This window comes from Lepisma saccharinum, chromosome 28 (assembly GCF_977018435.1).
Source record: "Lepisma saccharinum chromosome 28, izLepSacc3.1, whole genome shotgun sequence".
Classification (NCBI taxonomy): Eukaryota; Metazoa; Arthropoda; class Insecta; order Zygentoma; family Lepismatidae; genus Lepisma; species Lepisma saccharinum.
In genome coordinates this window covers 6,301,989-6,315,740 of record NC_139256.1, presented here as the reverse complement: position 1 = coordinate 6,315,740, position 13,752 = coordinate 6,301,989, and the positions used below count along the sequence as shown (strand labels likewise).

Below are 13,752 nucleotides of genomic sequence, written 5' to 3'. Positions count from 1 at the left end.
ATATGTATTAGGTTTTGGTTCATATTTTACATATTTTAGTTATTTTTAGATATTTCCATATTTCGGAACATTTCTCAACATATACTCCATATTCTAGAATAACTACGTGTTTCCGTGTGACCGAAAGAGTTGGGTGAAATTCTTGTGAATAACTGAGGAAATTCACGTTCGAACACTCACAACAAACTTTTGTTATTCATTATTTTGGAAACAGAAAATGAAAACACATTTTGTGGTGTTTTACAATTGAAGGGGTCGGGTGTAAAACATGGTGACATTTTGATCACTTCTGAGTTCATTAAGAAGAAAGGTTTTTAGAAGCTATACTGTAGATAAAATGTTTTCGTGTTGTGTTTACCAATTTCACAAGGCTTCACTGAGTCCAATGCAAATTGTATGACATGGCAATTTCACTCGAAAGCTGAAGGATGGCGCATTTTACTTTGTAACTCAAAAATTACCAAAATGTCACTTAACCATGTTTTACAAAACGAGGCCTTCAGTTCATGTAATTGTAACCGTACTGTATTTTAGCTCGTGTAGTGTCTTATATTATGAAAAAGGTGAATTTTTACAATTTTATGTCCATGTTTTGGTGAAAATAACTAATTTAGTACATTTTTAATACATAAAAATGCGCCTTAGTTATTACCGTTTTCGCCTCCTTCGTTCGCGCCCGAGGCCATGAAGCAATTGTCGCTCGGCGCCTGCACGAAATTTCAGAAACGCATCCGTGGATCCGAGGGATCGATAGCTCCCTGGCCTTCAGCTACAACAACAGGGGAGGAGGGGGTGGTAACTGGGTCAAATCGATGCAGCCGCAACAGCTGGCTGTTTGGACGCGAGGGCGGTTTCCCCCGCCGTTGGACACGAGCATTTTCTACCTCCATTCATTTGTTGTTCAAGCTCTAATGAAGCTACCGAAGAAAAACCATGCAAAAAGCACTTTACATGGTAATATTGTCACTGGGAATGTGGCTCAGCGCACTATTCTACAGGGTGTTGCAAAAAAGATAACTGAACAATGTGCGTTCTACATACTTTGAGTTACCTTTTTATTGCAACACCCTGCATGTTACTTTTTTTAAAGAAAATATATCGTTGTGCGAATGCTTTTTTGTTCTTCCAGAGTGCATGGCGGCTCTAGGTAATTTTACGAACCCCTTCCTCATAAAAATATCTCTCCTAATTTATAAACATATCGGGTGTTCCAGAAATAATTGATGGGTTACAAAATTTTATTGCAAGTAAACCTTTTTTTTTTTTTTTTTGTACACCTACAAATGTGTGCACCACGGGTGACACGGCAAACAGACACGACAGTCTACTTCTTGCCACACTTGCATCAACACGGGCCTCTCGATAGTGTCTATCGCTGCGATTATACGCTCACTTAGGGCTGCGATATTACGTGGCATCGCTGGAACGAATACCCTACCTTTGATGAAAACCCACAAGAAGTCGCACGGTGTAAGGTCCGGTGATCCTGGAGACCAAAACACTTCGAGTGACGCCTGGCGGCAGGAATGTGAACTCGCAGCTTAACAAAACATACACAAACTTTGCGATTCGGATCTCACTTTAAACTGTAGGCCCAGTCCCGATTAGCCTCTCTGAGCATAAAGTGAACTTCGAGAAGTTTATACTCTTACTACTGCTGCTTAATTTTTACCTTACCAGCAGTGGCGGCGATTGGGTTCCAAAACTGGGGGGCAAATACAGTTTACTTTCCCTTGGTAGATAAGGTTTAGCATAGTGCCCTCCCCCAAATCGCCGCCAGTGCTCGCCGGTATGTCCTGGAACGCAATGACCCACTCCAAAACGTGTTTACAACTGGGAGGTATAAAAAAAACAACACAAATTTATCTTCCAACTTAATGATTTTAGGGCCAAATCACACTGAACTGGATTTCCAGTAGGAATGCCCAAGTTGGGACTAGACTGACTTTGACTACCTGACTGGAAATGATGTCTGCCAGGCTGGTTGCTAGACTGGTTTTGACGACTACGCCGTGTTCTAATTGCAAATGGATTTCTCTGCTAGATTCTGTGGAACAGCCAATCAAAGCGAAAGTTTGGTCATGCGAAGATAATCTGTGAGTTTGCCAAAGGAAAGTTTCTTGTCTGTGGTTACCGAGTGTTGATTGTTTTTGTTCGCTTCTCGATAAAAGAAAATGTAAGAGGGATGTCCCCAGTTTTCTACACCCCTTAGATCCTTGACCAAGATTGTCATATACCCGGCGGTAAGGGTCACGAAGAAGAAGAAGAAGAAACAGTGATGATGTGCATTCGTGTTCGTCAATATTTAGGGATTTATTCAAAGCGATGAGATTTGTGCACGACAAATGTGATTAGCCGATAATATCATTACCAGTGTATTAAATGTTTGACATATTTAGTTGAACAAAATCTTTTTTTATGAATGAATCCTGCGAATATCATGCATTAATATGCATACCCGAGTTCGTGAAAAAGCTTGTTGAGTCACTTTGATCACCATATTTCATTTCGAGCCAATTTCTAGCCTATAATTTTCTAATAATTTAAATTTTTAATAACACAATAGCTAGTATAACGTTCTTGAAACCGCTCCCCCATCTTGTCTGCTCTGCGCAATGCCTTGTGGGAACAAAATGTATGCAGACAAGTACAAGTATCTTGTGAGGCGAAAACTAGCAGATGAGCCAGTACCACACAACTAGTCCAAGTTCAATTTCAAAATCCAGCAGGGTATGTAGCGTCGTGAGATTCAACAGGCATTATTGTTGGATTTGTTTTTCCTCGTTTTAAGTGTGTATTGAACTATTCGTTAGCGGTTAATCAAAACTGATTATTTTCCTTAATGAACGGTAATTCCATTTGGCACAGTGATGTACAGTCAACGGCAAAGATAATGATAGGCAAATTGTCCACCGCTATTTTCATTACTTTTTTATTCTACATCCTGTGTTGTTTTAAAGAATGAAACTATGTTGGTTCGTAGCAGGCATTGTTCTCTGCTTATTGACGTCTTTATTTCAATTCATTGTCATCACATTGTGTAATTCAGACAGAATGAAAATAGTGGTGGACAATTCGCCTACTGTTTCTTTCGCCGTTGGGTGTACGACTTGTCCAAAAATTTATCATGATTGGTTGTGCACATTTATTTCTTAAAATGAATGAAGAAAGCTGCGTAGCGGGGAAAGAATGGTTTTGTTCATGATGTGATGTACAAGTTCACGAATAAGAGCTAATATAGTTGTGCAGGACTGTTTTGAAAATCGGAAGGGATTATTAGTGATTCCCGAAAGAAATATGGAGAGAACAAGGGATTTTGTGAAATATTTTCTTTTGCTATAAATAAATGTAGGTTACTAGTGTGTGGGTATTTTTAAGAAATGGATACATACAGGGTGTCTCATAAGTAATAGCGCAAACTGACACAGTTGAAAGTACACGATAATAGAAGCAAAAAAGTCTCAGTAAACATGGGTCTGCAAACGAGCCGTTTTCGAGATAATTGCGAATGTGTGGTAACAAGCCGCCACTGACTTCATTGTTTGTAAACGTCGTCCTTTTTGTTAAAATGCTTATAATGTGTGCGAATGTGTTGCTACAAGCCGTCACTGATTGCATTTTGTAAACACCGAGTGCTTCCTTCCGAGGTTTGCTCCCTGTTTACAAAACAGAGCATTTCGGAAAGGTGGCGTTGTAATCAAACAGGATGGATACAATCAGTACAGAGAATTGTACATGGCTTGTGACCAATTCCGAAATGAACCGAAACTCAATGCGGAATCGCGTACAGTGTTGCATCCAGTGCAAGGAAGACACTTTGAACACCTTCTTTAACAGGTACGAGTGTATAGTAATTGTAACATGTAACATACTGATGTTTGTTAAAGTAAGTAGAATGTTCAATTAAAGCAGTGAGATCTCCAATGACTTTTCTTACTGTATTATTAGCATTTTACCATGACGTTTACAAACAATGAAGTCAGTGGCGCCTTGTAACCACACATTCGAAATTATCTCGAAAACGACTCGTTTGCAGACCCATGTTTACTGAGACTTTTTTGCTTCTATTATCGTGTACTTTCAACTGTGTCAGGTTGCGCTATTACTTATGATACACCCTGTATACTTTGCCACTAAAACTACAAATGAGAATCTGCATCCATCTACACACACGAGAAGTACTCCGTAGTTATTCCATTTCTTGTCTGTTGTTTTTTTTACCCTCTTATGAGATGATTTCGTAATTTGTTTGATCAAGTTTATGAACTCAGTACATGAAAAAGGCTTTATATATTCACTTTCTATGCTCATTGTCTCGCACAATAGGCTGTGTTTGTGTACTTACCAATTACATTAGAAGAGAAAATATTGTATTATAAAATTTTGAAATGTAATAAACAAAGGTATATCCGGTGCATAACTGGAAAGCTCAAATCAAATAAATATATAAATAAAAACGCTCTAAAGAGTATTTGGAAATGAGTCAAGAGAGCATGTGAATAGACTCTGTCAATTTAGTCGAAGGATAACGTCGTCGCCTTGTAATCAAGGAGTCGCGGGTTCGATGCCCCGTGGTTCGGATCCAACTTTAAACTGTAGGTCCAGTCTCGATTAGTCCATGTGAGCATAAAGTGAACTTTTCAGCCTGTTGTCAAGAGCGGAGAAAAGGGGCCAGGACGTATGCTTGGAATATGAGACAAAGTTCTCCCTCGAGAGACTTTCCTTCTCTGGAGGAAATATGAGCCTCGTCAGAAGACTTCAATATGTGCATCTGCTTTGTTATTCACGAGGGAGTCTCCTTTCTCTTTATTTCTCTTTTCGCCAAAACTCCTCCTCGTGGAGATCCTCTCTCTGCAGGCCCTTTCAATATTTATACGAGAGGAGCTGTGCCCTGGCAGCAACAGACAAGCTGCCTCCACGCGGGAGAAGAATTCGGGGAATCAAGAAGCGGCGTCCATTCCTTGAAAAGACTGCGCCAACCAAGGTAAATAGAAATATAGAGGTTGGGCCAATCGCTTCCTGTCGTCGTGATGACGAAACTACGGTAAGAGGTGAATGTAACCATTGAAACGAAATCCAAATCTAAGCGCTTGTGTTGCAATATCCAGATAGGGAACAATGTCAGAAACTGAACACGCGAAATCGAGTACACAAGTTCGCATTTCCTGATGTAAGATCCTAAAAACCCCATGAACAGCTTATGTCTTCAGGTAAACTGAATATACTGACTTGTAGCTAGTTGTTATTAACGTAAAATAGAAACTATTGCCGGATGTTTAAAACGAGCAATAATATTTTTTGGTTCAAATATGTTACACACAAAATGTAATGCAAATAATACACTCTCCAATGTAATTTGATGAAGTTTAGTAGATCACTCTTGAGTTTCTTGAGCCGCGGTCTATGGCTTTGTAACTTCAAGTTCCCGTCCAACCGTTTGACGGCGCCAGTGGCTACCGCATCTCCTGGATATTGTTCTTGTTCTGGTGTTTAAAATTTGCACATTGCAACACTGTCGTTCACATTGAAGTGATGCATTCACTTTACCTATAACATGTCATTGCACACAAAAACATGAAGCGTATCCTTGGGTACGGGCCGGCGTTGGCGCCAACGTAAATCAACGATAGTTAGCTTAACTTCCGTCTGCTTTCGAGGAACCGATACGAGAACATTGGTAACGTGGAAAGTTTGAAGATTTAACAGCAACTGTAACTCGTTCGAGTAAATGAAAAGAGATTGAGTTCTACTGAGTGAATCAAAAACAGACCATGACAAATTTTCGTCGCCAACTACAAACCTTGTTTACTGATTCGTTTCCTTGGTTCGGACCGCCCCCGTCGAAATATATTTCTAGATACGCGACTGTCTTATCAATATTGTTTATTGGATTCGTTTAGCTCCTAAAATACATTTGCAATTTAATATATTCAATATTTGCGATGTGTGAGTGAATAATTCCTATTCATTTTGCCTTCCAGAACCTGGTGGAGTTCGCAACATCCACGCCTCTGCAGGACGAATGCGTTGCTCAAGTTCCTATAGATGTCGCCTCTAGCCTACTGGGCCAGGTGAGCAAGATCGTGGAGAATTGACAAATAAGTGTAAGACCCGCTTTAGACAGAAGCATATCCTTTAACATTTTTGCTAATGCTTCCAAAAATGTTATAGCATACACGGAAGCATTTCATGTAATACGAGGAGGTATCAAAAAAGTTTTTCCTGTTGAGGTATAATTTGTTTAATAATGGAAAGATTGAAACCAAGAACATACATATAGTTTGCCTGTAGTGTCCTCTACTCAGAGTTGCCATCACATTCTATGGATTTGTGCCAGCGTTGTATCCAGCCCTCAAAACCAGTTTGGAAACATTCCACAGAATACTCCCTGCCCCATCGTTCAGAGCTGTTTTAACCTCCTGTAGGTCATCGAATCTCATGCCACGAAGCACAGACTTAAGCCTGAATCACACGGAACTGGATTTCTAGTTGGAATGCCCTAGTTGGCGATGAACTGACTTTCTAGGTAGAAATTATGGCCGCCTGGCTAACTGCTTGACTGGTTTTGAGGAATAGGACATGTTCTAATTGCTACTAACTTCTTCGACTAGATTCTGTGGAACAGCCAATCAGAGCAAAGTTTGGCCATGTGAAGATAATCTGTGAGTTTGCAAAGTAGCCTTTTTTGTCTGTGGTTTCCGAGTGCATACAGCACGAAAGGCATGTTTACAATTGAAAAAGCTAAAATATTCTTCCATACGTGTATGGTAAACGTTGTAAAGTATGTATTTTATCAGCGCCGTTCTTCTCTACCTAAAACCATTTAATACGAAGCGATATTCCTCTCGGTTGAATAGTTATCGTATTTTAAAAGTGTGAAGTGATACGTTGTTTACATCTCGCGCGGCCGCCATTATGGGAACGAAAGACTATCGACAAGTACGGTGTAACAAGTACCGTGTGAGGCGAAAACTAGCAAATGGGTAGCCAGTCCAGCGTCAACTAGAGCGTTCCTACTAGAAATCCAGTTCCGTGTGATAGGGGCTTTAGCTCAGACTTAAGTAGTTAAGTTCAAAGTGGGAGAAACCGAAAATGTGGACATGACAAGGAGTGGCAGGCCATCAACGTCGTTGACCGACGACAACCGCCACAGGGATGAGCTCATTCGAGAAGATAGAAGCATCACCATCCAGGAAATTTCTGATGCAATGCACATGTCCCATGGGGCAGCACACGCAATGATTGAAAGTTTGGGATACCATAAAGTCTGAGCTAAGTCTGTGCTTCGTGGCATGATATTCGATGACCTACAGGAGGTTATAACAGCTCTGAACGGTGGGGCAGGGAGTATTCTGTGGAATTTTTCCAAACTTGTTCGATCGATCCTATCCCCGAAAAATGCCATGAAATATGCAAGATTTTTTTTCACTTCACACGGTAACATTTTGGTCATTGCACAAATGTTAAGGATAATGCTTACGTCTAAATCAGGCTTAAGGGCAGTTTTGACAATCATGTTGCCTTGTTTGTTAATTGTATTTATCTTAAAATGTTATTTAAGGTTAATTTATAAAGCTAAAAAAATAGGGGTTCAGTTCTAACAAAAACACTTCGTAATTTTACAAAATATAAAATACTATTGATTGGTTCGAGAATTATTAAGACTTTTAACTCCCAGTTATTCTCTTAAAATATTTTGTAGTTTTTCTGCAAAACTTCTATTTTTTTATTTCTCAAAAACATATTTATTGATTTATTATGAAAGTTTACACTATTTGGAACATTTCTGAGAAAACCGGACGGTGATAGGGGACATAGTTTCTGAGATATATCAAATCAAAATATAACCAAGATGGCGGATTATTTTCAAGATGGCGGCCGTCAGGATGCAGATATCGATTGGCTACTCGAAGAAAAATATATTTAATGATATAACAATTAATCCTACTAAGTCTCTTGCTTTTATCACAAAGTGAATGATTCGCGGCTTCGGACTAACTTAAATACGGTCCAGGAACCTTTTTTTCCCCGCATCAATTTAAATACTGTGCTGGAACCTTTATTCCGGTTCAATTTAAATCCAAGAAAAAAGATTCCGGTCTTGTTGCGGAACTAGTTAGAATTTATGGGTTCTTGGATCTTTAACAACCCTGGAAGGAGATCCACGCGCAGGTCAGGATTCGAACCAGGGAGTGTTATGTACGAGGGCCATCCAGAAAATAAAGACCGTTTGGTTATACAACATGAAAAACAATATTTATTGGAAAAAAACAACAGTTCTGTTACATACCTGAAGCTTCCTTCACTTCTCTACATAATCACCTCCTACATTTAAACATTTGTCGTATCTGAGCACGAGCTTCAGAATTCCCATGTTATATATACTCTTCTGCCGCCAGTTCATTAAACCAGGTGGTCACTGCATTCTCCAACTCTTCATCACTTCCAACACGTTTACCGTCCAGAAATTCTTTCAGCTTAGGGAAAAGGTGGAAATCGCTAGGAGCAAGGTCCGGACTATAGGGTGGATGATCAAAAATTTCCCATCGGAATTGATCCAGCAATTCTTGAGTTGCACGTGCAGTGTGAGGGCGGGCATTGTCGTGCAGAAGCACAATTCCTCCAGAAAGCATTCCTCGCCTCCTGTTTTGGATGGCTCGCCGTAGTTTTCTAAGAGTCTCACAATAACGATTTGCATTGATCGTAGTGCCTTTTGGTGGTCTTTTGTTTGAATGCAGTGACCACCTGGCTTAATGAACTGGCGGCAGAAGAGTATAACATGGGAATTCTGAAGCTCGTGCCCAGATACGACAAATATTTAAATGTAGGAGATGATTATGTAGAGAAGTTAACGAAGCTTCAGGTGTGTAACATAATTGTTTTTTCCAACAAATATTGTGTTTTACATTTTGTATAACCAAACGGTCTTTATTTTCTGGATAACCCTCGTATCTTTTATTCATTCACTTAGCCTTCATGTAGACAAAGCAACCGCTACCTTTGGCCCTGTCTGTCCACAAGACGTGCGTCTCCCCCAGCCGTCATCGATCGCCACAAGCAAACAAAGACCCGCCCTGAGGATTCAACCTAATTTCCTTCGCCTTTTAATTCCTGCCAGATCGTCTCCGCTTCCCTCTCTGTGTAATCCCTAATGAAATACGAGACTCTCCGTCCCAAATTAAATATTGTATTGGTCATCACTCACAAATGTCAACTGGGAACTAAGCGAGGTCATTAGGGAGCTTTTTAATTAGTCGAACAGGGAAGCGAACAGTGGTTTCAAGACCTTAATGGGTCGTTTCATTAATGCTGCTAACTTTGTCTGCAAGATTATCATTTCAGAATTATAAAAAATAAAGTCAACGAAGCGGCCGTAAATGGTGTAACGGGTGATATCAAAAAGTTCCCGGACTGATAATTAATGTCAGTAAGAGATGTTCGCTACTGTGAGAGATGAAGCACGGAAAATTTACACAAAACACCAAAACACTGTACAAACAAACAACTGACCAAAACAGACGTACGCTTGGCAACGTTGTAACGGGAGAGCGATGCTACCCCTACAGCTTTTACTTCGCAACTGAGGTGGTTTGACACGGTTTGACACTCATCGAGCCACACACCTCCGAAGACGATTGGTGGACAGATGGAGGCTATGTAGCAAAACGTAGGTCAGGCATTTGGGACCACGATTCATATCAGTGAGATGATGCTGTTTCTGGAGTTGGCAATCTGATTTCTTATGAGTTGGCAACCTGATTTCTTATGAGTTGGCAACCTGATTTCTTATGAGTTGGCAACCTGATTTCTTATGAGTTGGCAACCTGAACTCCTATGAGTTGGCAACCTGAACTCCTATGAGTTGGCAACCTGAACTCCTATGGGTTGGCAACCTGATTTCTTATGGGTTGGCAACCTGATTTCTTATGGGTTGGCAACCTGATTTCTTATGGGTTGGCAACCTGATTTCTTATGGGTTGGCAACCTGATTTCTTATGGGCTGGCAACCTGATTTCTTATGGGCTGGCAACATGATTTCTTAGGAGTTGGCAACATGATTTCTTAGGAGTTGGCAACCTGATTTCTTAGGAGTTGGTAAATTTATTTCCATGCATAGCCTAGGACCACGTGACATAGTGAGAGAGCCCAGATCCTGGACTCAGTATACGCCACTGCCACGATCAGTATAGAGACCAAGTTTTGGAAAAGCATTGTTTGGGAGAACTTTGGAGGTCAGGCAGCCTCTTTGGTTGAATTAGCCACCTCTTTGAAATTAGTCTCCGCAAGGGTCATTATCTAATATTTATCTTAGTGAAGTTGTTTTCTGCGGTATGATGAACTGACGAATTTGAATGGGAAATGAATTACATTTTTGAAGGGAGTCTTTAAGATTTGCTGGCGACGAGTGACTAGTAGATTGTCTCGGTCTATCGACCAGGTGAGTCATGGAAAGGATTCAAAGCTTTCGAGAGCTAACGTCACTCATATCATGAAGATGAGATTAAATTAAATTAAATGTAATTAAATATTAACTAACTAACTAACTAACTAACTAACTCTCTAGCCTTCTTAAACCCGAAGGTTCATGGCTGCAGCAACACAGGCCTTCCATCTTTCCCTATCTTGAGCAAGATCTATATACTCTTTTCCATCCCTACCGATTTCCCTTAGGTCCATCTCAACGTTGTCCCTACATCTTCGTCTTGGCCTTCCTACAGGTCTCTTACCGTCAGGTTTCCCAACAAGAATCCTGTAAACTCCTCTTTCCTCTCCCATTCGTGCCACATGGCCTGCCCACCTAAGTCTTCTTGATTTAATTATTCTAATAATATCTGGACATGAATACAAATTATGCAGTTCTAAATTATGTAACCTTCTCCACTCACCTGTCTCCTCATCCCTTTTAGGTCCAAATATTTTCCTAACAATCTTATTTTCAAATACTCTCAATTTATGTTCCTCTTTCAATGTAAGGGACCTAGTTTCACATCCATATAATACTACAGGCAAAATTACTTTTTTGTATATTTTAACTTTTAGTTTCTTAGATATTAAACGAGAAGACAAAAGTTTATGAAGAGAGAAGTAACATGCATTTCCTGAATTAAGCCTACTTTTTGTTTCCTTTTTAATATAATTTTCATTTGTTAATATTTAAGTAATTGAATTTGGAAACTGGTTTAAACGAGTTGTTATCAATAATTAGATTTTGATTATTACCTAACACTTGGTTTCGGCCTGTAAGCATATATTTAGTTTTCTCTTTGTTAACTTCCAAACCTATCTCTTTAGCAGTTTTGAAAAATATTTTAGCATTATTCTTAATTGTATTCACATCATCCCCCAGTAAGTCTATATCATCTGCATATGCTAACAACTGAGTCACACCATTTAATTTTAGTCCTTCTTTAGTTTCTTTTATCTTCCTAACAGCATATTCTAAGGCAAAATTAAAGAGCAATGTAATTAAATATGGATTTACAATTGTGAAAAATGGCAATTTTCATTAAGGAAGTACAAATACATGTCTAAATAAAATACATTGGGCTTACACGACATTAATTGTGATGCAAAATTCAAATAGAAATTGTGCTTTATTATTTGTTACGAAAACAATGGATTACCAAACTTGCTTTCAAGTGCTGAAGCGTGAATATCCCCCTGTTGTCCCTAAAGACATATGTACATTGACTGAAACCGTATTAAATATCGCATGAAGTAATGGGAGAATATTAAAACATGCATTCTCTGTTGTTGACAAGAATGTTAAAATAATATTGATAAAATAAAAGATGAAAACCTTTGCTATTTAACACAAGAAGGGAATATGTAGAAATGTAGTACAGTAATAGCATGAATATGGAATATATATTGGAAAATATTTGGAAATATGGAAATTATATGTAATAATAACTGAAATGTGTAAAATATATGCTAAATGTTAATGTATGTAAAATATTTTCGAGCTTAACAGAACTCTCAAACAAAATTACATTTATGTAGTTACATGTAATTCCGTTCCCAGGTCTTAATTATCACTCTCATTGTTGGCAGGACTCGCCGTGGTCGGATCGCGGGAGGAGCGAGGAGGTGATAGAGTCTGTGGCGCCCCTGCTGGAGAACAACCCTCCCTCGCCCGAAATGTGCAGGTTTTTCTCCGACCACTGCAATAAGCACCCGCGGTCGCCTCTCATTTGTGATATATTCACTCCCATCGTTCACAGGATCCTCAAGCACAACGTGGTGAGTATATCCCCTCATCTGCTTACACAACTTCTTCCTGTGTTGCCTCTGAAGTGAATATAGTCTTAAATCTATTTTTTTCTTGCCAATCTCTTTTCTTATTCTACTTAATGTTAGTTTGTTTATATGCGTTATATTTAAGACTCATCTGTGCTTATATTTGTTGATAATATTTTATATTGTGATTTTTTTTATATAATTGCAAATATTTATAATTGTAACTAACAGCCCATACATCGTATTTGTTTTTTGTTTTGTTATTAGCAATGCTTTTTTGCCACTGTTACCTAATTGCGACGATGAGATGAATGATGATTTGATGTGATTGATGAAGGGATAACTCTGAAATAAAAATCCCTGTCAAGACTGGAGAACTTCGTTGTTAAAATGGAAAAGTAAAAAACAGGTAGACTCCTACGCGCTGGTAAATACTTTTAATATTTTGTAGTTTCGATGCAGAGATAATAGCATACTCTAATAATATACACATTTTCAAATTTCTCCCATTCATTGAGTAGATTTGAACATATACCGATGTTTTGTTTAATGCATTAACTTGAAAAATAACTTTCATTTTTGTTCTTAATAATGTTTACATGTATGGGAAGACTGTATTTATTTTTCTATTACAAAGTAATAAAACAATTTTGACTATGAAGTAATAAAATTGGTGAAGTGTTCAAATGTGCCCCAATCTCCCCTACATCGTCAGGCAGCCTCCCTACTGATCGGAAGTGGCAGAATCCTTGGAATCTTATCCACACCTCGTTCCCAATACAGACACGGTGTGGACGAGGAAATCTCATTAATTCCCGCATCGGAACTCTTCTTTCCCCCAATCGATCGCTGTGATTGGAACTCGGCGTAGGCCTCCCGGTTCTGGGGGGGGAGGGGCGAGCCCGAGAATCAAAACAAGGCGGTCACCGTAAGCCTTCGAGAGCAGAATATATAACCAAGAAATACAGAGTAAATAAATATTTGCAGAGTGTTCGATTTAATCAATTGTAGTTAGATTTGATAGGACGATTGGGCAAAGTTGGGATTGGAGACTTGATAAAGTTGAAGTCCTGATTCGAACGCCACTTTACTTCAAAGAAAGATCAGTTTCCCTCTGGCAACCACGTGTCAAGTCCACGTCGAGCCCAGTATATTCTCCTGTCGAGTTCACGTGGAGTAAATGAGAGTTGCAAATTCAGTTTCTTTAGAGATTTCATAACGTAAGGTTATCTCTGCTTAGGTTGTGTTATTGTGTTGTGGAGTAATATCGTGGCAGTTCCTGTTGGATGTCTAGACACTGTAGGTAAAAATGGCAACAGCGCTTCTCAGAAATACGGGTGCTGGCTCGAAACCAGGTACGCGTCCGGTCGGCTTCCTCTCGAGCTGGTGTTCGAATTAGGTCTTGAACTATAACATTATTTTATATAGAATGAGTCAGGTTACATAAAAGCACGACGTTCATACACGCACACACATGATTGATATGTAATGGTTACAGTCAAAGTGTGTGTT

At 39.2% G+C, this 13,752-nt stretch overlaps 1 protein-coding gene across 1 annotated transcript in view; it reads left to right on the top strand.

The window, feature by feature from the left end:
• Nucleotides 1–13,752, top strand: part of LOC145981026 (C-Maf-inducing protein-like) — a 266,610-nt gene that overhangs the window by 195,621 nt on the left and 57,237 nt on the right. The window contains exons 5-6 of the mRNA XM_083114123.1: nt 5,982–6,071; nt 12,055–12,243. Coding sequence (XP_082970249.1) covers nt 5,982–6,071; nt 12,055–12,243 — 279 coding nt within the window. The remainder of the gene's footprint in view (nt 1–5,981; nt 6,072–12,054; nt 12,244–13,752) is intronic.